The 25,820-nt window shown below is 40.6% G+C and overlaps 1 protein-coding gene across 2 annotated transcripts in view; it reads right to left on the bottom strand.

The window, feature by feature from the left end:
• CNTN4 (contactin 4) overlaps nucleotides 1-25,820 on the bottom strand; it is a 1,054,581-nt gene that overhangs the window by 549,415 nt on the left and 479,346 nt on the right. For both annotated transcript variants that reach the window (XM_055414349.2, XM_055414350.2), the window contains exon 4: nucleotides 15,065-15,206. In XM_055414349.2, coding sequence (XP_055270324.1) covers nucleotides 15,065-15,119 — 55 coding nt within the window. In that variant the 5' untranslated portion in view covers nucleotides 15,120-15,206. The remainder of the gene's footprint in view (nucleotides 1-15,064; nucleotides 15,207-25,820) is intronic.

Raw genomic sequence — 25,820 nt, 5'->3', positions numbered from 1 at the left:
GGAGAAACAGTCATCAATCTTGCCTTCTTTTCCTTTCCTACCTATGAAGGAGGTTAAGACCTGCCCCCTCTTGGTCAACTTCACAATGAACTCAAGCATCATCATTTTTGACCTTTCCTACACAGAAGTGTTCACGAAAGACCAGATTTTGGCATGGTATCCTTTCTCACTCTCACTGTTTTCGTCCCTCTTTATTCATACTATGTCATTCAGAAGCCATTGACATCTATGAAGTAGATGGAAGTATACTGCTTGCATTGGGACTCACTGGTAAATGGGGAGAAGATTATGATCTTTATTATTAATGAATAAATGCAACAGACATAGTTATTACACCCTAATTATAGGCCAGTCATTGTGCTAAGTATTTCATATCTAATTTCTCAGAGAATTAGGCTATTTCTTAAAATTCATACACTTAGTAGGTACAGTGAAAGAAAGGTTTTCAACCCAGTTTTATTTCACCCCAGGATCATGGTCTTCTCCACTGTAGGTTGTACCAAGGAAACAGCTTTCAATATCTTAACATTATGGTTCATTGAGAAGAATACTGTATTTTGCCTATATTTCTCACTTAAATCTGGATTTAAGTTCAAGATCTAAAATCAAGATTATAAATTCCTTAAATCCCTGGACTAAACCACAAATAACTATGTATACCCAACATTTATCACTATGTGGAATGTAATAGATACTTAGTAAATAAACAAATAAGTGAATAAATTAATAAAAAGTGTGTAAGTATTTTCAAAGAAATAAAAAAGTTCTAACTTTAAGAAAGTAATCTCTTCTCCTAATTTATTTGCAACTGCTGCTGCTGCTAAATTGCTTCGGTCGTGGCGGACTCTGTGCAACCCTATGGACAGCAGCCCTCCAGGCTCCTCTGTCCACAGGATTCTCCAGGCAAGAATACTGGAGTGGGTTGCCATTTTCTTCTCCTGATTTGCTACTATATAAAAAGTCTACAGGGAATTATTACAACCTACTAAAAATCATCTCCAGTTGGAAAACAGATGACAAAGGCAATCAAAAACTTTTGTCCTCAACACTCGTAATAATAAAATTCAATATCCACTTACATAAAAAGAGTTAAGACATGCTATGATGTAATAAGAAAACAACTATGAAGTCCAAGTCAGGAAGGGTTATTATTATCGAGAGAAAAGGACATCAAATCTTCCCAATTTAATCCTTGCCCAGAAAGCCTCTAGCCATGTGAGCTCGGGCAAACAAACCCATCCTTTTGCTCATTGGTTTTCAAATCTGCCCAGAGAGAGACTGGATGACAGCACAACTTTGACAGTTGTGAATCTCTGACTGTGGAAGTAACTATTTCCTGCAAGGAGCTGATACATTAACCACTTCAAAGTTCCTTAGAAGAGGAACTCTTTCTTTCCTTTCTCAAGTTGCTTGTCTGGATGCTTGTTTCCACATCAACAAGCAGAATGTGTCTCAAGCTGTGTTAATTTCTTTCTGGTGTAGATGTCACCTATGTGGAAGCACTGTAGCTGAAATGAAGGAGTTTATATTGATTTTTGCTTCCTTTTACTTAAGTAGCTCAAGCAACATATGCATTGCTGCTTTCATGTCTTTTTGATAATATACATGGCATCACACTTCCCTCAGGCACTCTTTATCCAGGACATCACTTTCTCTTTGCATCAAAAGTATTTTTAAGACTTTGACCTGGGACATAATCCTCTGATGTGGGGGGAGGTGGGGTTTAATCACAGATTCAATTCACATTTTTAAAATATTTATGTATTCATTTTGACTACACTAGGTCTGAGTTGCAGCACACAGGATCTTTGCTGTTATGTGGGAACTTTCGTTGTGGCACACAGACTCTGGTTGTGGCATGGGCTCTGGAGCACAGGCTCAGTTACTCTACAGCACGTGGGAATCTTAGTTCCCCAAATAGGGATCGAACCCACATTCCCTGCATTGCAAAGCGGATCTGTAGCCACTGGACTACCAGGGAAGTCACAATATGTGTTCTTAGTTTTGGCCATCAAGGGGTTTGGTATAGACAGACGGAAAATGAAAAGATGTCTGTTCCCTACAGATATCCACCTGAGACAGAATTGAAAACGGGTGAAGTCAATGCACTTCCTGACTCCTCAGGACCACTCTCACAGCACAGAGCTCTCCTTCCACCTCTCTCACTTCCCTGGGGATCCAATATGACACCTTGGGTGAGTTAAACTCAGAGAGTTCACGTTCTCAGGGAGGTTTGTCTCTCATTCTTTTCCACTTATTACAGTAGCCACCCTTTGGAAGTGGAAGAGAGACTGGGACTGCAGTGAGTCCACTGAGTGCAGTGAGAAACTTGTACTCAGGTTATGCCACCAATTTTTCTGAGTGTCCCTGGTCAACCCAGTCAACTTGCCTGTAAGATAAAAGTACCCAGATAGGATTCAATTCAGTTCAGTCGCTCAGTCGTGTCCGACTCTCCGCGACCCCATGAATCACAGCACGCCAGGCCTCCCTGTCCATCACCAACTCCTGGAGTTCACTCAAACTCATGTCCATCGAGTCGGTGATGCCATCCAGCCATCTCATTCTCTGTCGTCCCCTTCTCCTCCTTCCCCCGACCCCTCCCAGCATCAGAGTCTTTTCCAGTGAGTCAACTCGTCGCATGAGGTGGCCAAAGTATTGGAGTTTCAGCTTTAGCATCAGTCCTTCCAATGAACACTCAGGATTGATCTCCTTTAGAATGGACTGGTTGGATCTCCCAGCAGTCCAAGGGACTCTCAAGAGTCTTCTCCAGTACCACAGTTCAAAAGCATCAATTCTTTGGCGATCAGTTTTCTTCACAGTCCAACTCTCACATCCATACATGACCACGGGAAAAACCATAGCCTTGACTAGATGGACCTTGGTTGGCAAAGTAATGTCTCTGCTTTTTAATATGTTATCTAGGTTGGTCATAACTTTCCTTCCAAGGAGTAAGTGGGTTTTAATTTCATGGCTGCAATCAGCATCCACAGTGATTTTGGAGCCCCCCAAAACATAGGATTACAACCCCCTGAATCATGTCTGAGAGCAGTTGACTCTAGCAATCATGGCTTCCTGACAGCAAGACAGACTCTCTCTGGAGGGAGTAGTGCCTGTATTAGTTTTGCTTCTCAGAAGGTTTATTTTTTGCTGAGATGTAATTCATACGGCATGTAACTCATCCTCTTAACATGAAGTGTTGCTCTGGTCTCAATGGAGAACTCCACGGACATAGGAGACTGTCAGGCTGCAGTCCATGAGTTCATAAAGAGTCTGCGTATGCAGGCAGGCACTGTGTACACACTCAGGCACTGGTCTGAATGATCATGTCCCTCTAAATTCCTGTGTTGAGAATGCATGCCCTGTGTGATAAGATGCGCTGGTATTAGGGGGTGGGGTCTTTGGGAGGTGATTTGGTCCTGAGGGCAGAGCCCACGTGAATGGGATTAGCACCTTCACAGAACAGACTGCAGAGACCCTTGCCTTTTCCTCCATATAAGGACACAGAGAGAAGTGGGCAGTCTGTCATTTGGGAGAGGTCTGACTCTTTGCAACTCCCGGACTGTAGCATGCCAGGCTCCTCTGTCCATGGGAGTTTTCCAGGCAAGAATACTGGAATGGGTTGCCATTTCCTTCTCCAGTTGTGGATCAGGGATCAAAACAAATATCCCTACCTGTGTCTCCTACATTGTCAGGTGGATTCTTAACCACTGAGCCACTGAGGAAGCCTGAGGCTATGCATATTTGTGTATAAATTACTTCTTTTTTGGATGATACAATTTGAAAGTCCAAAATCCTCTGGTCTTCCCTGTTTCACTGTTTTCGCTGGATATAGGATTACGAACTGTTTCCTCTGTGAAGGCATCTTAGAGGGCCTGTGATAGAAAAGAGCACAGTACTTGGAGTATGAAGATGCAGATGTCAATTTTAGCTCTGTCAATCACTAGACGCTTCACTCTGAATGAATTCCATAGCCTATTGCAGTCTAATTTCCAAGACTATAATTTTATAGAGGATTAGCGATACCTGATCTCTCGGGTTGTTAAGAAGGTTAAAGAAGAAAGGAATGTAGAAGCACATAATAGAGCCACAAAAGATGTTATATTTATTCTTTCATTTACATACTATTTATTGACTGCTTGCTCTCTGTCATGTACTATCCCATGTGCCTCTTAAAACCAATGAATAAAAAAAAAATCCCTAACTTTACGAAGTTTAAAATCTTCAAGGGGACTCATTCACCCTATTCTTTGAGTTAGGCACTTTGCAAATTTACATTTTGTACCTTTCCCGTCTATAATACTTTTACCGAACCAACTCCCCTTCAGGTCTACCAACCAGAGTTTCTACTCCTACAAAGAAAAGAAAAGGAGGCGATTATTGTCAGCTACATTTATAGGTTAAGAATTAGTAGATGAGTTGCTTTATCTATTATGATACTGCTTTCTAATAGAAATATAATGTGAGGCACATATGTAATTAAATTTTTCTAGTACCTACATTTTGTGTATATGTGTGTGTGTGTGTTTTCAGTCTTGTCTGACTCTTTTGTGACCCCATGGACCATAGCCGCAAGTCACCTCTGTCCATGGGACTTCCCAGGCAAGAATACTGGAGTGGGTTGCCAATTCCTTCTTCAGGGAATCTTCCTGACCCAGGGATCAAACACATATCTCTTGTGTCTCCTGCACTGACAGGTGGATTCTTTACCATTAGCGCCACCTGGGAAGCCCAGTACCCACATTAAAAGAAAGTAAAAACAAACTGGTAAAATGAATATGTTTTATTTAACCCGACATACTCATTTCAACATAATTGACATAAAAATAACCAATGAGGTATTTTACACTCATTCTTTTCATTTTTACTGTGTCACACAGCTTGCAGGATGTTAGCTCCCAGACTGGGGATTGAACCTGGGCTCTGGCAGTGAAAGTGCCAAGTATGAATTGCTGGACTGTCAGGGAATTTCCTATATTCCTTTTTTTCAGAAGATTTCCCACATCCAAGGGCTTCCCTGCAGATGCAGAAAAGATGACGTGAAGATGGACACGGAGATGAGACTGATATATCTACAAGCCAATTATCACCAAGAATTGCTGCCACAGCCTGAAGGCAGAGCGGAGCAAGGAATGATTCTTCCTTACAGCCTTCTATGGGAGAACAACCCTGCCAACATCTTGATTTCAGACTTTTAGCCCAAGAATTGTGAGAGAATACATTTCTGTTGTTTTAACCCACTTGAGCTAGCAGTAATCTGTTACAACAGCCCTAGGAAAGTATTACAGATTCTTGTAATTCATTTTGGACTGGCCACATTTCAAGTGTGCAACAGCCACATGTGGCTAATTTGAACGTAATTTTAAAGCCTTTGGAGGAAAAGTCCTCTGCAGTCATTTTCCAAAACTTTGCTTTAGAAATGAGAACCTTTGAGATAGGTCTTAATTGAGAACTGAGGGGGTGGGCCCTCTGCCTTAGAATCATTTCTTTCCTTAACAAAATAATCTGTTACTTTTCTTAAGGGAAAGAATCCTTGATTACTCTGAGAAGACAAAACATCCTAGCAATCCACTAGGGGTTTTGCAAAATATGAAAGCTATTTTTCTTTTATCTCTCCAAGCACAGAACTCACACCTAACAACATGTACCTTATTGTTTACCAAAATGATCAGTAATCGTACTCTAGCTGTAGGCTCCGGAGACATTCTCCTTTGTTTTCTACTCTCCAAAGATTGTGTAACATAGTTCTATCTTTCTTTAAAATTACAGAATAATATCTTTTTTTTGCATTTATTACATAAAAAAATAACAGAGAAAGAGTGCAGACCAATACCACACTGTTTGTGGTTCACTGGCCAGGAAAAAAGGCCCAGCAGAAAAATTAAATGATTTCAATACTCAGGACACTTCTTCAACATAAAAAGCCTTTCCTTTGCATCATCAAGTATTCAATAAGTTGCCCTGAAAGCTAGGCTGACCTGAGTAAAAAGGCAGCATATACACTAGGGGGGAAAAATAAACTACTAGATTATGAATCAGAAAGTCTAGATTTCAGCTGCGCCATTGATGTCAGGCATATAACCTCGAGCAGGTCCCTGACCACTCAGATTCTCATATGTAAAATTCAGATAATGACAATTTCTGCTCTACTTGCCTCTCAAGAGCATTTATTATGACTCTCAAGCTTTTGTGAGCATCACAGTTGCCTGGAGGAGGGATATGAACTCACCTCCAGAGGTTATGATTCTATAGGTCTGGCCTGGAGTCCAGGAACCTGCATTTCTGATGTTATCAGGAGTTGCTAATGCTGTTCATCCACAGACTACATTTTTGAGGCCCACTGGCTTATAATACTTTACAAGATGGCAAGCCCCATGATAATAGGTACTATGTGTCAGTGGATATTACAGCAGAACAGTTAGAGGTCCCGGCTTTTGAACTTGATGGAGCCAGATTCAAACACTGCCTTGGACCCGTATGAGCTCTGATTCCTTGGGCATGGCACACAGCTCCTCATCTAGGAACGGGTTGTTCTGAGGTTCAATGGTATCCTGTACTCAAGAATGCCATACTACATCTGGCACAGAAATGCTCAATAAACATTTTACTCTTGACATTATTATTGTAGTGGTCTCTAGCCTCCAATGAGTTTGTGAAACAGATCGTTCAGCAAATATTTTATAGACTAACAAGTGCTAAACAAATTAAGGGGATTATTATGCTGGTATGTGGCTACATCATTAACAAACTCTGTTCTTTGTACAGGTGAAAACCTGGTTGACATCATCAACGGGAGCTTTTCAGAGGAGAGAAGAATGGAAGGGTATGGTCCACTAGGGAGTCCACTCCAGCCCATTCCACCACATGCATTAGGGACTTCTATGTGCTCCTTTATTTATCTTAGTTTGTAAAACACATTTTAAAAATCTTTTTTTTTTTTCTGTCATTTTGAACCACCAGATCCTTCTTGTTTTAGAACCCTTTATGTGCAGCTTGCTAGGAGTTCTGTCACAGATATCTCCACAGCGCATTTACAGTGCCAGACCCCCAGATAGATGGCTCCAGCTGTCAGGGGCCTTGCTGCCAGGAGGCAGATCCTCAAAGGTGTGACTGCTAAACATGTATATGGATGCCCACTGGCTTGTTGCTGCTGGTAATGATAATGACAGTGATATTAATAGCAGCTAACACATGTTACTAAGCGAAAATGTCTTCCTAAGTGCTCTACACATATGAGTTTAATCAACTAGGTATTTCTTTTTCAGAGAAGCTTATCATATTTCTGCTTTATGGATGAGGTCAAACTGCAAAAAGGGGGGGAAGGCAACAAATGTGCTATAAACTCTGTTATCAAACCTTCAATCACTAAAGAAGGGCAGGGTACTTGTGTGCTAAGAAGCTGATCCTGGTGGCATCAGCAGCAGCATCAGGGCAAAGAGGACAGAGCCAATCTTTCACTGAGAGCTAAACTACTTTCTTAGAGAGCACCGCAATCCTAGCACTGGTGGGGCCTCAAATACAGGCTAACGACTCAGTGAACGACAGCTCACACTCACTGGCGCTTGCTCGTATCAGACACTCCACTAAGTACAAAGAACATATACATGACCTCAACTCTCACAGACACCCCAATAAACATGCATTCTATATGTTTTATTTTATAAAAAATAAAAAGCAACCCAAGTCTTGGGGAGATAAATTAGCTTGACCACACAGCTGATAAGTGACAGGTTTACCTCTTTCATTTCAAAGCCCATGATTTCGGGTGGTGTTCCTGGCATAGTAGGAGATGCCACAGCTGTTCCTTCACCCATCCTCAAGTTCTGAGAAAGTACCATGAATCCTATATTTTAACCAGGCATCATCACACAAGCTGATATTAAATGCATACAACATTTGGATTTTTCATCCATTTGTTTTTCTCCCTTCTTCCTAATGTGTTTCACTCATCAGATCATTTTTTTTTTTTTTAAGATACAACATGTCCTAGACTCTATCAGTAGGAGAGTTTTATTTATAGTTAAGACAGCCAGGCTACCTGAGCATATCTAATGAAGCCATTAATGATTTTGCTTCAGGAGAGATCTTAAATTGACTATTTCTAGTAACTTTTGGTTTGGATCACTGCTACTATCTGTCCATGCTGGTGGGGACATAAAATTGCTGCCAGTTTCTCTGTTTACCGCAACATCTTCATTACTGATTAATATTTTTCGACTGAGAAATGTTTTTAAGGATTTAAATTGATATTCAAAAGTTTTCTGTTTGCTGTTTACTATTTTCTGGGTATACTTCTCCCTATTCTTTTCCTAAATTTTCTTCACTGGAGTCACTGCTTTTTAATCTAGCTATTAACTTTCTTCTTGCTAAATCTTTCTACTACCTTGGCTTCATTTCATGGCCATGGTTCTGAGACAGCACAGAGGAAATAGGAAATCCATTCTTTGGCTGCAGTCAGCATAGCTGGCTACATTGGCCAGACAGTTTCTTAGAAAGAGAAACAATAAAATAAGAGTTCAGTGCAAAACTAGGCTTTGCAGGAGCTGTATGAAAACTGACATTTACTCAACTCTGTTTTGATCTTAATTGAATGCTTGTTACTTTTGCAAAAACAGAGGCAATACTGGGTTTAATATCTGTCTAGAATTGGGAATTATTTGAACGTTGTCTGTTCTTCTGTTTGGGGAAAATACAAGAGTTTGAGAACTGAAACACTGCTGCTGGCTATGTTGTGAGGCCAACTTTGAAACTCACTTCTGTGTGCTTTGCATCCTAGTGGGGCTATATGGGCATGATAGTGATGGGGTGCCAGATCTTTAGGGCAGGATCCTGAGCTTTGCAGGAATGTGTGATTAAGGGAAAACTTGATAAGATTGTGTTTATCGAGTTCTACTACCAACATCAACAAATACTGGGGGTTCCTACTGTGCATATGTTCTCACACCCTGCTGCTGCTGCTGCTAAGTCACTTCAGTCATGTCCGACTCGGTGTGACCCCATACACGGCAGCCCACCAGGCTCCCCCGTCCCTGGGATTCTCCAGGCAAGAACACTGGAGTGGGTTGCCATTTCCTTCTCCAATGTGTGAAAGTGAAAAGTGAAAGTGAAGTTGCTCAGTTGTGTCCCGACCCTTAGCGACCCCACAGACTGCAGCCTACTAGAAGAATAGAAAAGCATCCATAGTCTAGGAACTTCCCTGGTGGCTCAGATGGTAAAGAATCTGCCTGCAAAGCAGGAGACCCAAGTTCAATTCCTGGTTCAGAATTCCCTGGAGAAGGGAATGGCTACCCGCTCCAGTGTTCTTGCCTGGAAAATTCCATGGATAGAGGAGCCTGGAGGGCTACAGTCCATGGGTCACAAAGAGTAGGACACGACTTAGTGACTAACACACACACACACACACACACACACACACACACTCCCATAGTATACTTCAGTTTAACACATAAGGCACATCTTGAGTCTAAAATGCCTTCTGAGGACCACTGGACATTGTCTCCATATACTCTGATTGAACCCTGGTTTGTGTTTCTTGGATTTCCCTGGTGGCTCAGAGGGTAAAGAGTCTGCCTGCAATCTGGGTTCGATCCCTGGGTTGGGAAGATCCCCTGGAAAAGGAAATGGCAACCCACTCCAGTATTCAAGCCTGGAAAATTCCATGGATGGAGGAGCCTAGCAGGCTACAGTCTATGGGGTTGCAAAGAGTCAGACATGACTGAGAGACTTTACTTTTGCATTTCTTACTGTCATAGATTCAAGCTACACCCCTGTGATTAAGTATTCAACCAGGGCATCCTCATTGCTCCAATTACGAGAATGCTTGCTAATCCCAGAATATGCCTCTCTTGAAATAAATAGGACCCTTTCTCCACTGCTTGTCCCAGATGCAGCGGTAACAGCAGCAGACAGCTTGGGAACAGACACCAAAATACTCTCATTTGCAGAGGATGCACTTCCTCAAAAAGAAATCATTGCTGAAGTTGGTCAACTGCATTATAGAGGTGGGAATATATTTAGCCTCTCTCAAACCAAGGCCAACTGAGAATACATCAAACATACATTTTTTTCACCCATTTACAGAGGACTTTAAAATGTCTTCACACCTCTTCCTCCATCAGTTCAGTTCAGTTCAGTCGCTCATTATGAACATATGAACCAGTCATTTTATTCTTTTTCTCAAATCTGCCAACGCGAATCAGTAACACACAGTAACAACACACAGGACCTATGTGAAATTTCATATTAGATGAATAAAGTTTCAAGCTTAGCTCTGACCCTTTGGCATATTTATCTGCCTTTCAAATCATGTGTTTAGTTAGAACTATGGTGCTAGTGGTAAAAAAACAAAAACAAAAACTGCCTGCCAATGCAGGAGACATGAGATGAGGGTTTGATCCCTGGATCTGGAAGATCTCCTGAAGAAGGGCATGGCAACCCACTTCAGTATTCTTGCCTGGAAAATCCCATGGACAGAGGAGCCTGGTAAGCTATAGTCCATGGGGTCACAAAGAGTCAGACATGATTGAAGCGACTTAGCAGGCAGCAGATAATACTTAGAGTTAGAAAGGACTCTAGGGGAGCATCTGTTCAATATCCTCATTATACAGAGGTGTAAACTGAATCACAGAGAGGCAAAAATGACTTGTCCATCAGTTGGCTAATAATAAAACTAGTAAAGAGTAAAACAAGTAAAAACTTAAAACTACCTGTTTGCAGGACCTGTTTGGATAACACTTCCAGGCATATCTATGTAGAGGCATGAGTGCAGGTTATTGTCGTTCAGTCCCTAAGTCGAGTCCAGCTCTTGGCGACCCCATGGACTGCAGCACACTAGGCTCCCCTGTCCTCCACATCTCCCAGAGTCTGCTCAAACTTATGCCCATTGAGTTGGTGATGCGTGCAGGTACTCACAGGCACATATGCAAACAGACGCACATCACAGTCAACACTTCAATAACCTCTGTCAATAGTATGTTTTCTGTCTGGTTTTGTCCTAATTACTGATGTGAGCAAGAATGGGCTTCTCCTCTGCTACTAACTGGTGTGTGCGTGTTTTTGGTCTGGATTCCCCCAGAATCAGAGGCTGAAAGAAGGACCTGAAAACAGTTTATTTGGAAGATGATTCCAGGAAGTCCAATGAGAAGGAGTAGACAGGGAGTGTATTATGGGCAACAGGGCTTCAGTCTTGCTGGGGACCTCAAAGGAACTGTGAGGAACACGCCTAGGCTTCTCTTTCTGAATGACAGGCCCTGAGACTTTTATCTGCTGATTTTCATGCCCCATGGTTTGTGGACCACACTGAAGAAGGGGGTTAGTTAATTTCTCGAAGCTCCTCTTGCTTGTGACTTTAGAGGAAGACTCAAGGCAGAAAAATACAGAGTGGGAACAGTCCACCCAACTATGGTTAAAAGCAGAAATTGACAAGGGGGTGCTACACCAGGAGATAGAGTTCAAGGCACACCAACAAATTTTAATACTGCATATGTTAAATCTAATTTTGAAAACACATTTATATGAATCAGCCTTAGAGGTGGCCGGTTCACTGCCTTAACATGAAGGAGATGGCACGTCTTGGATCCAGTGCACAGCTGGAAATTGGAGATCGGCCTTCTCTTGCTCATGTCTGGTCAGTACGCAGCATTTGTTCATTTGACATATGCTTATTTATTCAGTGACTGGCACTATGTACCATGCAGTTTGGAGATGCTGGGCGTACAGCCGTGACCTAACAAGATGCAAAATGCCTGCCTTAGCAAAGCTTCAATCTGGTAGGGGAAGGTATTTGGCATAAAGACAAATAAAACACATAGCTATTCATATACTGATAAGACCTCTGAAGAAAACTAAAGAAGAGGGGTATAAAATATTGATGAAAGGAATTACTGCTATTTTAATGTAATTTTAGTTATTTGCTGTGGTCAAGAAAAGTCTTATTGATTAGGTGGCATTTGAGTACAGATTCAAAGAAGGCCAGAGGGCGACTGATGGGGACATTCAAGGGAAGAGCATTACTGGGTAAAGGAAGAATTAGTACAAAGACCCTAAGGTCTACTTATTTGGTACTGTGTCTCATAACAAATAGAAACTAAGTGCTTGACACAGACTTTGCAACCTGATGAACTAGGAACAGCATCTTGCTGGAAGACCATTTTGATTTGCTTCATAGAACCTTTTATTTATTTAAAGATTTTGTTTTTAAATGTGGATCATTTCTTAAAAGTCTTTATTGAATTTATTACAATCTTGCTTCTGTTTTATGATTTTGGGTATTTGGCCGCAAGGCATGTGGGATCTTAGCTCTCCAACCAGGGATGGAACCTGCACCCCCCGTCACTGGAAGATGAAGTCTTAACCACTGAACCACCAGGAAGGTCCTCATACAGTCTTTTAATTTTTATTTTAAAATTAATTTGAGTTGACTGGCAACAATACTTAGGAGATTTATTCATAAAAGCTAAAAACTGGGAGACCTGGCATATAGGAGCAGAGTGGGGCACCAGATGGCATGTTAATAGGACATGTTTTGTCCAGTTTTCCACAGTCACCTATACTGCCTGCTGTCAGAAGGAGCCAGTGTGACCTTAAGAATGAGTCATTCATTTACTAGTTTCCTTGTTCTTCTAAGTAGTAGGGTTATGAGCTCCCTGTTTAAATTAACAGGGAGAAAAATAAAACTCAATTTTGTAGAGACTGAATTTTCAGACTACTAAGCATCAATAGTCACATTTTGTTTTAAATTGTTGTGAAAGACTGAGTCTAATTGTAAGAGAGAACACTGTCATTGTACCATAAATTACTAATCAATTCCTTAAATAATTAGCAGACTTTTTAAGGTGTATCTCGTGTAGGAGAAACCTGTATATTTATTTGGATCATCTACCTTGTTTAGGGAAAAAGATCAGAAAAATAAGCATATTTGAGATTCACTAATTATGATAAACATAATTGACAAACTATTTTCCTTGCCAAAACTAATCCAGAAATACACAACTAAGAAAATATAGAAAAGGAAAAGAAAGAGCAGTTAAAGTAATCTGTTCAGAATTCAGTGTCGAGTACTATGTAAATTAATGAAATCAAGACAAATAGCAAGAAAACAAAAACATTAATTAACGCTTGACTTTACCTACACTGAAAAAGGCATATGGTAAGGGAATATTAATGCCATGTAAACCAGTTCACAAAAAAAACTCACCTCAAAAAATCAATATAATGATTTCCTGCAAAAGGTTAAGTGCATAAAAATGATACAAGTACACATCTTGGGTGAGAATTTCGAGTTTTTCTAAAACACCTCTGAGGAGATTAATGGCTTCACTGATTTTTAACCCTTTGATTTCTTGTTATCTACTGTGCACAGTGGGTTAATTCGACCACAGATTGCTGTGATCTAATACTGAGACATTGATTCATGATCTTGTACTTTAAAGTAGACGTTTATCTTAGAGTCAGGAGAAGTTAGAGACAGATTGTCCCAGCTGAGGACTTTCAGGAGGGTCGAGGCCCATGAAAAGACTGGAGAAAGGAAGTGAGGCACGGAACCTGAGGCATCTGCTGGGTGGCAGACATTTAGCTCCTGACCAGATGAGGGTGAGAAGTGAAAGAGACAGCTAGATGCCAACAGGACCATAAGCAGGGAATGGTGAGGATGCTGTAAATCTAACTAAGGCGAGAAGAGCAGGCTTTGAAGTTAGGGTTTTCTAAAGTTTCTAAGTGGATGGCAGTTCACATTTAGAAAAACCTAGGAAGAATGAAAGCCAAAATTTAAAGAGTAATTTACAATCATACACTGAAGAAATCAATGAGAAAGCTACAAGACGTATAACATGTTGGTCAAAACTATGGGATCTGGAGTTAGCTCTGAGTCTGAACCTTACTGGCTCTACCATCTCCTAGCATGGTGACCTTGGGTGAGTTTATTAAATTCTTAATGCTTTAGTAATAATATTAATAATAACAGTGATAAAAATAAAGAGTAAATATTTCTTAGTGGTCATGAGATAATGAAATAAAGTACACTGAGTGCTTAGTGCAGTGTCTGGCATGCATAAGGGATCCATATACAGGAGTACTACCATTACCACCTTTAATTACACAGTAATAGCAGTAATTCACTGTACCTAGCTGTAAGTCAGTATGGCTCTAGAACTCAGCTAATAGACTTCTGTGTCTTTCTTGCATAGGAGGATATCCACAGATATTAACACAGTTCCGTTTCTCTGTAAGGTACTCAGTAACATTATTTGAATGAATGCATGAATCAAGTTAAGTGATGACTAAAAAAGTCACTTTTGCTTTATGGTATAAAAACATAAATATATTCCAGGTATCTGTCTTGGACTTAACACTCTGAATAACAAAACAGATCAACTAGCTTTATTTCAAAAAGACATGGAAAGACTACCACCATCCCAACCTGTAAACCAACTCTCAGGGCACACTGGACGCAGGCCGCATCAACACTGAGTTGTGTATGTCAGCTGGCAGGCTCCTATCTTCCAGAAAGCCAAGAAAGTAATAAACAGCATGTTTGAACTTTTCAAAGCCCTTGTCTAGCAGCTGACCATGAAAGTATGGTAAAAGCCTCTTGTCTATGCTTTTGGCTCCCGCTAAAATATAGGTGTATTCAAATGAAAACAAAGGTATCAAAGGATGATGTGATGTCAGCAAAGACATTGAAAGAGTCATCCAGATAAAGTTCCATCCACTGACATCAGAGTAGGCAATACTCGAGACTAATCTGCTTTATTGCCCAATATCTCTGTGCAATTGAGTGCTGGAATGAGCAAAAATAACAACTTTCAAACCAAATAATAGCTCAAACAACTCTAAAAGGACCAGACAGACAGGCGAAACATCAATGTCTAGCTCCGGATACAACACCATGAAAAGAGGCGCTAAAAGACCATCAGGAGAGTGTATGTTCAGTGGTGTCAGCAAACGCTATGTCATAGCAGTGTGTACTCTTCCTATTTTGTCACTGCCATCTAAAGTGAAGGCCCGCTTTTGAATTAGTGTGAAATACAGAGGCATTTTTAAATCAAAAAGTTTTTAAATGACACTCTACCTGCAAGGCACAACATGAAGGATTGCAGCACCAGCAGTTCCCATGGCAACCTCATCTTCAGTTTCCGAGGTCAAAGGAGTTTCAAGTCCAATAACAAGTGAACAGAATAGCTGCTTCTTTTAAGCTGTGTTCAACCTTTAATCTGTGGAGGAGAAGAGACATGACAATGAGATCTGGGAATGCTTCTCCTTGTGGCCTCTGCATATTTACTGAACATGAATAAAAGTGACTTTTGGAAAACTACTACTGAAAAAGAGAAAGCACGTTAAATTTTGAATATGAAGCAAATAAGCCTCTGTTCCTTCTTTCCAAGGATACTGGGGCAGAGACTGGAGCTGATAGATCCCTGTGGCTACTGAGTGAAGGTAAGAACAGCTTCTGATCAGATGAGAACCAACCCGAAGGCAGGGGACTGAATTACGTTTTATAAGTTCCTTTCCAGTCCCTTAATCTCCAGGTGCTGTTCTTTTTATTTTCCAATTAACAATACACCCAAAATAGTGAATACTGAATAAATGTCGCTGAACAAAATAGGATTGATGGACCTTAAGGAGAAATTCTGAAGTCTTAGAATGGAGTTAAATGTGTGAAAAATGATAACCGCCCCATGAATTCAAGTATTTTTCTGCCCAATGCTCTATGTTTCATCCCTAAAATGCAACAGAAATGTGCAGCTCCAGTGCCTACAGACAAAAATCCTACCAACTACGAGTAGCGATCTACTAGGTTCTTTTGGTCAAATCCGGGGCATGAGTGAGAACAGTGATTCTTCTGTTAGCCAGGCATCTTAGAACAGGAAAACTCCATGGTGAAGAGGGGCTACTTGTTCTGTGTACAATCTACATAGCAGGAAAGTGGATGGGGGAAGCAGGCGGCACTCATGGGCCCTCAGAAGGGCACAGGCTTGTTCTGTTTGAAGGGGCAGGTACTCCTCAGCTCGTGCTGATGGCTAACATGAGGGGTACAGACCCAGGGTTGCAGGGGCATTTACAACTTAATCAAAGAACAGTTGAAAATACTAGTATTTATTTTTAAAATTCTCCCAAGTTTTAAATGTGGGAAATCAGTTCACAGTATTTTTTAAAATGCCAAGGGAATCAAACAAAGCTGAACTGCCTTTAGGTGCCAAAGTTTTGCATCATGACCTCAATAAAACAAAATTCACACTGCACTTGGCTTGTTCTCATTCACTCATCCCTTCTCCCATCCATCCTGCAAGCCAGTCATGCATTTATGCATCTGTGGAGTGCCTTTTGCTTGCCAGACACAAGTGAGGCATGGGTCCTGCCAAAACAGAGATCCCAGCTCTAGCTCTAGGGATCTCCTACTTCAGTGGGGTACAAGCTGCCTACAGTTTCATGAAACTGCAACACGACATGCCATTGGAAGGAAGGAGGGACATTTCTGGACTTCATAAAGGAGATGAGCTCCCACTGGGATTTGAAACATGAGCAGAATCCTTCTTCCTATTCATCATTTAATCGAATAAACGAGAAATTTAAGGAACCATAAGACACATTCTCTTTACAGCTTGGGTTATAACAAGTCACAGGGTCCTGAGTATATATTCCACTCAGCCTCCCTCCCAAGTTTGTTTCCAAAGACTCTTCTTAGTTAAGAAAACAAAGCCTCATTGAAAACCACACAGCACCATACAAATGCTAGATATGATTACTATTGTAGCCCTGAGATATTTTTTTTTAAGCTGATGATAACCTGAGCCTTCTCATCTCACTGCCACTTATCAGGAAAAACACTGAGGGAACACAGGTTTACATGAGAACATGGACCGACACAAGCTCGTTAATCAAGGGCTCTTAGCATTAATTGATACCATGTGATCACTCAGAAGCCTTTATGTTTACCAGGAAGCTTACAGAAAGTGAAGAACCATCATTAGAGAATTCTCCTGTCCTTTGTGCCCTTAAATAGCTCAGTTTCTGATAAAACCAGATTAGGTATGTTGTGAAGACAAAAGGGACTCTTAACTTCTGATCTGCTGATGTGGCTGAAAAGTGGGCTGTGTCTCTAATTGGATATGTTGAAATACTCTTCTGACATGCATGGTGATTAGGCCATTTTAGATAAACAGGATGTGCTGATCAATGAAAACTATTAATGTTTTTAGCAAATGATCAGGGTATTAATAATTAATTTTGTGAGGGAAATGTCATCTCAGACCTGGGGATTGATCTACAATGTTAAGCAGTTTCTTGAAGCAATTAAAATTAATTTAGAAAAGGTATCCAATTATACCATAAAGATTTGATTCATGATAGGATGCTGTTTACAGGGCACGTTCTGTTAAGAGCTGTAGATTTTTAAGGATGAAGGATTTCAAGAACCCGATTGGCATTTATTTACCTCTCAGTAGGTAAGGCTCACCTTCACTAATCAGAAATAATGGGGCAGTTGACAGTAATTTGTCTGGTGGGCAGTCTTACCTAAAGAACTGGGTTTTCTGAAGGGAGGTGAAGATTCATGAATCTCATGTGGGGCTGTGGCTCAGGATACAAAGTTTTATAATTTCAGTTTTCTGCCAGAACCAGAAAGCAAGCTGTGGGATGAGGCGAGAGTTATGGCAGTCATAGATCTCCCCTGCAGCTGAGAGCTCTCTCTGGTTTATCCTAAGGTGGTTGTAGCAAAAGGTAGTGTACTCAGCACTAACGGTGGGACCTTGACCAAGAATTAGACTCGTAAATCCTGGGGAGGAGGCCACACAATGAAACAGGAGAACTTTTGCTGGCAGAGCCAGAAGGAGATGAATAATTGAGAATTCCACAGTGTACCTGTACACAGAGCTCGACAAAGCAAGACTCCTCTAGCCTCCAATTCTTCAAATAATTCTTATTCCAACAGTCATGCTGAAGAACTCAGTATACAGTGTTTAAGACAAATCATGATTCAGTTCTTCCTTACATGCCCTGGTTCTACATATAGTTTAATCACATAAAGATTAGTTTTAGCATTCTACTAAACTAAAAATCTGCTGGTATCCAAATAGCTCTATTTCAGTTCAATGAATAAGCAGATGTGCTAACGGGGGGGCAGAGGCAGGGCTAGGGGTTGGATGTGCAGAGAGGTAAGAGCCCTACCCTCAAGGAGCTCACTGTTAACTTGGCAAGAAAGGCATTTAAACCAGTCATTGTATTTCAGTTCAATTCACATAATAGATCTATGAAGGGCAAGGTGCTAAGGATGCAAAGGAACATCATCTAACTGAGCCAGCAGGTGGGGTAGGGCAGGGGCTTCAAGAATGCTCTCCAGGGACTTCCTTGGTGGACCAGTGGTTAAAAATTCACCTTGCAGTGCAGGGGACATGGGTTCGATCCCTGATTGGGGAACTAAGATCCTACATACCTTGGGGCAACTAAACCCACATGCTTCAGAGCCACAACTAGAGTCCCTGCACTGCAATGAAAGCTCCTGCATGACACAACTAAGAACAAACATAGCCAAATAAACAACAAATAAATTCCAAACAAACAAACAAAAATGTTCTCCAAAGGGGCTAACAGTTTGAACTGAGTCTTAAAGGATAAGTAAGAGGGAGGAAGGAAATGCCAAGTCAAGTGACATGGACAAGGAAGATGAAAATTTAGAGAGTGTTCAAGTTACTGCAAAGCAAGATAATGGAAGGAGCAAAGTGGACAGACTCACATCTGACGCTACGCTTGAATCTACATTCTCTAGCAGTGTGGCTCATCTATAATGACAATAATACCCATGTTGCTGTTCAGTTGCTAAATGGTGTCCGACTCTTTGCGACCCCATGGACTGCAGCACACCAGGCCTCTCTGTCCTCCACTATCTCCTGGAGCTTTCTTAAGTTCATGTCTGAAATACCCATCAGTTCAGTTCAGTTCAGTTCAGTTGCTCAGTTGTGTCCAACTCTCCGCGATCCCATGAATCACAGCACGCCAGGCCTCCCTGTCCATCACCAACTCCCAGAGTTCACTCAAACTCATGTCCATCGAGTCGGTGATGCCATCCAGCCATCTCATTCTCTGTCGTCCCCTTCTCCTCCCGCCCCCAATCCCTCCCAGCATCAGACTCTTTTCCAGTGAGTCAACTCGTCGCATGAGGTGGCCAAAGTATTGCAGTTTCAGCTTTAGCATCAGTCCTTCCAATGAACACCCAGGATTGATCTCCTTTAGAATGGACTGGTTGGATCTCCTTGCAGTCCAAGGGACTCTCAAGAATCTTCTCCAGCACCACAGATCAAAAGCATCAATTCTTTGGAGATCAGCTTTCTTCATAGTCCAACTTTCACATCCATACATGACCACGGGAAAAACCATAGACTTGACTAGACGGACCTTTGTTGGCAAAGTAATGTCTCTGCTTTTTAATATACTATCAAGGTTGGTCATAACTTTCCTTTAATCCAGGCTTATTGTGTAGTCTAAAGAGAAAGTATGGAAGGCACCAAAGACAGGACCTTGACACTTAGCAATCACCCTTGTTAAAGATAGTATACCACTGCCTAAGCCACGGGCCTGATCCCCAAAGAACCTTGACTATATATTAAAGAGTTTGGAAAATTCTCTAGTGGTCCACTGGTTAAGAATCTGCCTTTCAATGCAGGCAAGGCAGGTCTGATCCCTAGTTGGGGAACTAAGATCCCACATGCAGTGTGGCAACCAAGCCCATGCGCCACAACTACTGAGCCCATGAGCTCAGATGCCCAATGCCACAATTACGGAGAAGCCTGGGCAGACAAGGAGGAGCCCCCATGCAGATCTCACGTGCCACAATTAAGACCCTATGCAGTTCCCCACCCTCACCCTCCCTGGCCAAAATAAAGAGTTGAATCTGAAGATTAGGAGGAGGATGGGGATGATTTTAAACAGGCGGAAGTTCTGAATATATCTGGTTTCCCTAAATGGGGATCTGCTTTACATGAAACCCCCAGAAGCACTGAATATCTAGTCCTGCCCTTTGCGTGTCTCCTCTGGTCAACAGGGGAACTGCATCTCTAAATACTAAGTATATTATTTTTCACACCCTCCTGTATAAAAACACTAGATTGGAATTAAGTTCTTTCTTCCAGGTTTTGCCATTAGTTATCAATTTTGGAAAAGTCACTTAATCTTTGTAAACATACTTGCTTGTCTACAGTTTAGGACTCAAACCATGAACACTGTCTTTTGCACACACATGTTGTAAACTTTAACCAACTTATGTTTTAAAAGTAAATCTCCATTATTATTATTATTTAGATTAAGTTCAAATCTCCTCTCAGATTGTAAACTTCATAAAGGTAGGAATATTTGCCTTAAGCATTGGTATTTTAGAGGCTCATGGGATAGTACATGGCACAGAGCAGGCAATCAATAAACAGTGTTAGTGAAAGAATAAATTTAGCTAAGATCTTTCATGTGTCTACCATGTGCTTTTATAATCCCTTTTCATTTAACCTCATGGCAACACTGGAAGGTCAGATGTCACTATCCTCTATAAACCCATAATATTGGAAATTAGACTATGAGAGTCTACGGAATTTGTTCAAGGTCAAACATCTCTAAATCAACAGAGCCAGTGTTCAAATCTATGTTTTCCTACTTCATACTTCTCTTTTCTAACACATCGACAGAAATGTAAGTAAAGTGACGTGTCTTTTACATGATGACATAAAGTTCTGATGCTGCCTCTTTTCTAACTCTGCTTTTCATGCTGTCCTGCAGAAACAAGCCAGCACCACTGATCAGAGGTAAACAATCTGTGTACTATTCATAATATAGAGTGGAGCATGGGTTTTAGAGCTGAGACTTTGTTAGAAGACTGTATTTCACTAGTGTAAATTCAGAATTCTTCTTGTCAAGAACACAACTGTGAAGTTTTTCTCCCTCTAAGTGTAAAAACAACAGGAATGATTATTTTCTGGCTAATTACTATTTAGAAATCAGCCGTTCTTAAGGCAAGAATGTTAAAAAGAATCATCCAGAGTTCCCAGTGTATAACTGAGCATTTTCTAATTTTAAAATTAACTAATAAGGGGTGCAGTCAATCATAATGGCAAGAAAGCAGTGAGCAGAACTGAAAGCAAGAGAGAAATTCAGCTTCTTTGGAAAGCCAGCTGTCAATCATCTCAAGGGAAAATGGTATGTAGTCAAATCTTAATATTCAATCAGTCAACATATATCTGAGCGCTCATTATTCACGTGGCTATATGCAGAATGCAGAGTCAAGGTCAAGGTCTCTGTCCACAAGGGCATGACAACTCAGCTGGGTAGAAAAGATTACTGATTATATAACTTAGTTTATATACCACCTTGCTGCTGCTGCTGCTGCGTCACTTCAGTCGTGTCCGACTCTGTGGGACCCCATAGACGCAAGACCACCAGGCTCCCCCGTCCCTGGGATTCTCCAGGCAAGAACACTGGAGTGGGTTGCCATTTCCTTCTCCAATGTGTGAAACTGAAAAGTGAAAGTGAAGTCGCTCAGTCCTGTCCGACCCTTAGCGACCCCACGGACTGTAGCCTACCAGGCTCCTCCATCCATGGGATTTTCTAGGCAAGAGTACTGGAGTGGCTTGCCATTGCCTTCTCCGATATACCACCTTAGTGGTACAGATAATCTATACTTTGTATCCTACGCTATCTGGTCTACAGGTTCTTCTTGGACAATTAAAATTAATATCAATCAAATTACCTTAATACATTGTCTCCTTGTACCACATTTTTACTCTATATTCTACAATAAATATATTTCCACAACTGTTTCTTTGAGATCGTCCCTGCTTCAGTGGACAGTGCAATAAGCAGTCTGCCAGGAAGGTGAGAAAAAGTGTCTCGTTTGGTTTCTCTTTGAATAGCTTGTCCCAAGCATCTTAAAATATGAAGAGAATAGTGTAAAGAAGATATAAAATGCTGGAATAATACATTTGGAAAACTGCATCAATTAACCAACAGGTAGACACACGTGAGATGTACCATCTTATATAGATGGTACTCATCTACTCAATAGTTGATTTGGACTCTATTTCCATCATAAGATCATATTACAGAGGACTTTGAGGAACTACAGAGGGGCAGCTAAGGTAGACAATTACCCCTATTTTTAAAGGCTTTCTAGACCATGTGGTGTCTGCCACTTGTGGCAATGCTAACCAGAAATATAATGATTATATTAATATTCAATCTTATCAGTTCAGTCATTGAAGAACATCTTTTATACATTTTGAGAGCCAAAAGATTTCTACACACTAATTTTGAAAAATCTCTTATTAAAGTTTCTTAGAGTATATATGCACTATGGCTTTTTCAACACACTTTCTCCTTATAAAACCTTACTCTACATTGATGTTAGACCTTTACACTTTGCTACTCAGGAGACCATAATAAAAAAAATAAAAGTAATTCCAATAATCACAGTGCCATTTCAAAAGATCACAGGATTGAGATTCAGAACAACTTGGTTCCTAGGTCAGTACTGTTATGTACTTGTTGGGCAAGTTTCTTTACCAGTAAAAGAAAGATCTAGATCAGGTTGCTTCTAAGAATCATTGAAGCACTGATGCATCATATATCAGAGAAAGGGTGTGCATTCAAAGGATTTAATCTGTCAAATGAATAGTGGTCAGCATGTTTTTGCCACAACCAATTAGACATCTCACAATTTCTCAGACGACACCATCTTCTCACACATCAAAGTTGTCTGAGATACTGATACATTGCTTTTAAGTTCTGTGTATGGTTCCATTCAGTTCAGTTCAGTTCAGTTGCTCAGTCATGTCCGACTCTTTGCGACCCCATGAATCACAGCACGCCAGACCTCCCTGTCCATCACCAACTCCTGGAGTTCACTCAAACTCATGTCCATCGAGTCAGTGATGTCATCCAGCCAACTCATCCTCTGTCGTCCCCTTCTCCTCCTGCCCCCAATCCCTCCCAGCATCAGGGTCTTTTCCAGTGAGTCAACTCTTCACATGAGGTGGCCAAAGTATTGGAGTTTCAGCTTTAGCATCAGTCCTTCCAATGAACACGCAGGACTGATCTCCTTTAGAATGGACTGGTTGGATCTCCTTGCAGTCCAAGGGGCTCTCAAGAGTCTTCTCCAGCACCACGGTTCAAAAGCATGAATTCTTCAGTGATCAGCCCTTCTGCACAGTCCAACTCTCACATCCATACATGACCACTAGAAAAACCATAGCCTTGACTAGACGGACCTTTGTTGGCAAAGTCATGTCTCTGCTTTTTAATATGCTGTCTAGGTTGGTCATAACTTTCCTTCCAAGGAGTAAGCATCTTTTAATTTCATGATTGCAATCAGCATCTTCAGTGATTTTGGAGCCCAGAAAAATAAAGTCTGACACTGTTTCCCCATCTATTTCCCATGTACTGCAATTTAATACCCAGCCATAAATACATATCTATTATTCATAGTCTCTACCAGGTAATCGCTTACTGTACAACCTTCCAAAGTTGTATTTACCTTTTGCTTTTATTAAAGTAATTCATAAACATAGCTTAAATACTTCTACTCCCTGACAGAACTTCTTCCCAAGGAAAACAAGTTGCCTTTCTGGCAAGTATCTCAATCTTCATAAAAATGCTTATACTACTATTTTTTGATTTGGGGATATTATATATATTAGTTTCTTTTATAAAGGATGACAATACAATTTCCTTTTATAATCACTCCCAATGAGAAATGCACATACATAAACATACACACAAATACCTGGTTCCACTTTCGTCCAGATTTAGTTACATAACTTAATTTGGTTAATGATTTTTCAACTAAGGCCCAGAGTATACTAATATTTTCCTTTTTGTAATAGTTAGATTTTTAAAGACTTAAGAATTTTCTATTTATTTGCTTAGTTTTCTAAGTATATATCACAAATTCACCCTAAACATCTTACCATGTCTAATGTTTGCATTATGTTCAAATACACATTTCAATCCCTCGGTTTGAATAAATATTTATTTTGGAACATGTAGATACTGGACACTCTTAAAATTCAACTGAAAAATGAACAGATATACTTTGTGCTGTTCTAGCATCATTTAGATGAAAATAGAAAAGACTTGTATTCAAAGATGCAATTATATATATTATGTATACTATGCAATTATCCATATATGAAAGATCTATTTGTGAAAGTTTCCAGCTCAATATACGTAATTAATAAGCAACACAAAAGAATGTGTGATTAAGCTATTAAACAATGCTGGAGCCAATGCCATGGTAGGATGTAATATGAAATAACTAAGGAAATGATGAAGAGACATCACAAAGCACGTACTACGTAGTAGTTGCTTCCTAAGTATTAACTCATATAATCTTTAAAATAACCCTTTAAGGGAGACAACAGTATTATATTTAAGGGGTAAGTACACTGTCTTTAGTTAGAGCTGGTAAGTAATGGAGACAGGACATAAACTAATATTTTCTCCACAAGTTTACTGAAGTATATTTCACATATACTAGTATGTATTCTTCTTAGTATAAAGGTTATTGAGATTTCCAAAATTTATGCAGTCCTGGGAACTTCCTTGATAGTCAACGGTTAAGACTCCATCCTCCTAATGCAGGGGCCCAGGTTTAGTCCCTGGTCAGGAAACTAAGCCTCCACATGCTGCAATGAAAGACTTTACATGCCACAATCAAGACTCAGTGCACACAAATAAATAAACAAAAATTTTAAAAAAATATTTAAAAAATTATGCAGTCATATCAGCCTACCACCAACAAGATATAGATTATTTCCATCACATAGAAAGCAACCCTGAAAATTGAACTTCATAGTATAGATGTTTATCCACACTACTGAAATTCTCCTAAATACTGAAGTTATAACACAGGCTTATTAGAAAAACAGGCAATTGCAATGTAAAAGGTACATGGCACTTCCCTCTTATTTAGTCTGCTTCTCAGTTACTTCATTTCTGCTTTAGAAGGTATACTCTCAGTACAACAAAACGACAACAGAGGTAGATCATAACAGAAGACAGAAAAAGACTCGACACCCCCATGATTCACTTCCCAGGCCCAGGGAAGACAATGCTAACAGAGCATGGTACTTTCTCCGGCTTAGCCCAGGGGCATCCCAGAATCTTTTCCAGATAGCATTTCAAATAGACACGACAAAATCAACATGGTTTGCAAATTATATAGAAATGTCTTTGCTTTCCCTGTGGTGGTTGAAAATATCAGCTTTAGAATTACACAAACCAGGTTTTAAATCCCACATCTACCATTTAGCTGTTGACCTTGGGCAAGTCATTTAACCTTGGTTAGCCTTACTTTTCTCTGCAGTGGGCTTCCCTGGTGATTCAGTAGTGAAGAATCCTCCTGCCAATGTGGGATATGGGGGTTCGATCCCTGGTTCGGAAAGATCTCCTGAAAAGGGAAGGACTACTCACTCTAGTATTCTTGCCTGGGAAACCCCATGGACAGAGGAGCCCGGCAAGCCACAGTCCATAGGGTCACAAAGAGTCAGACATGACTGAACGACTGAAATAATTTCTCTTCGGCAAAGTGACAGTGATGATTCAGGGTTGTTGAAAGCAATATGAGAGAAAATCTCTCTAGCTGGATTCTACTAAAAAAGATGAGCATAACTTTGAGAAGGCAAACTTTTTGGGAAACAAGATGGACAAGCAGTGGAAGAATCTGGCTTTAGGAGATACATGGATGCAGGAAGTTCACTGTGTCAAAGAGGAACAACTCATAACCCATAAGATTCCCTTCTGAGCATCAGAGGAGAATGCATGGGGGAACTTGCGTGGCTTGGGGGAGCTGATAC

This window comes from Moschus berezovskii, chromosome 24, assembly GCF_049115385.1.
Source record: "Moschus berezovskii isolate FMDL1 chromosome 24, NW_MosBer_1.0, whole genome shotgun sequence".
Taxonomy (NCBI): Eukaryota; Metazoa; Chordata; class Mammalia; order Artiodactyla; family Moschidae; genus Moschus; species Moschus berezovskii.
Note: the sequence above shows the minus strand (reverse complement) of the source record. Positions and strands in the feature narration are given on the sequence as shown.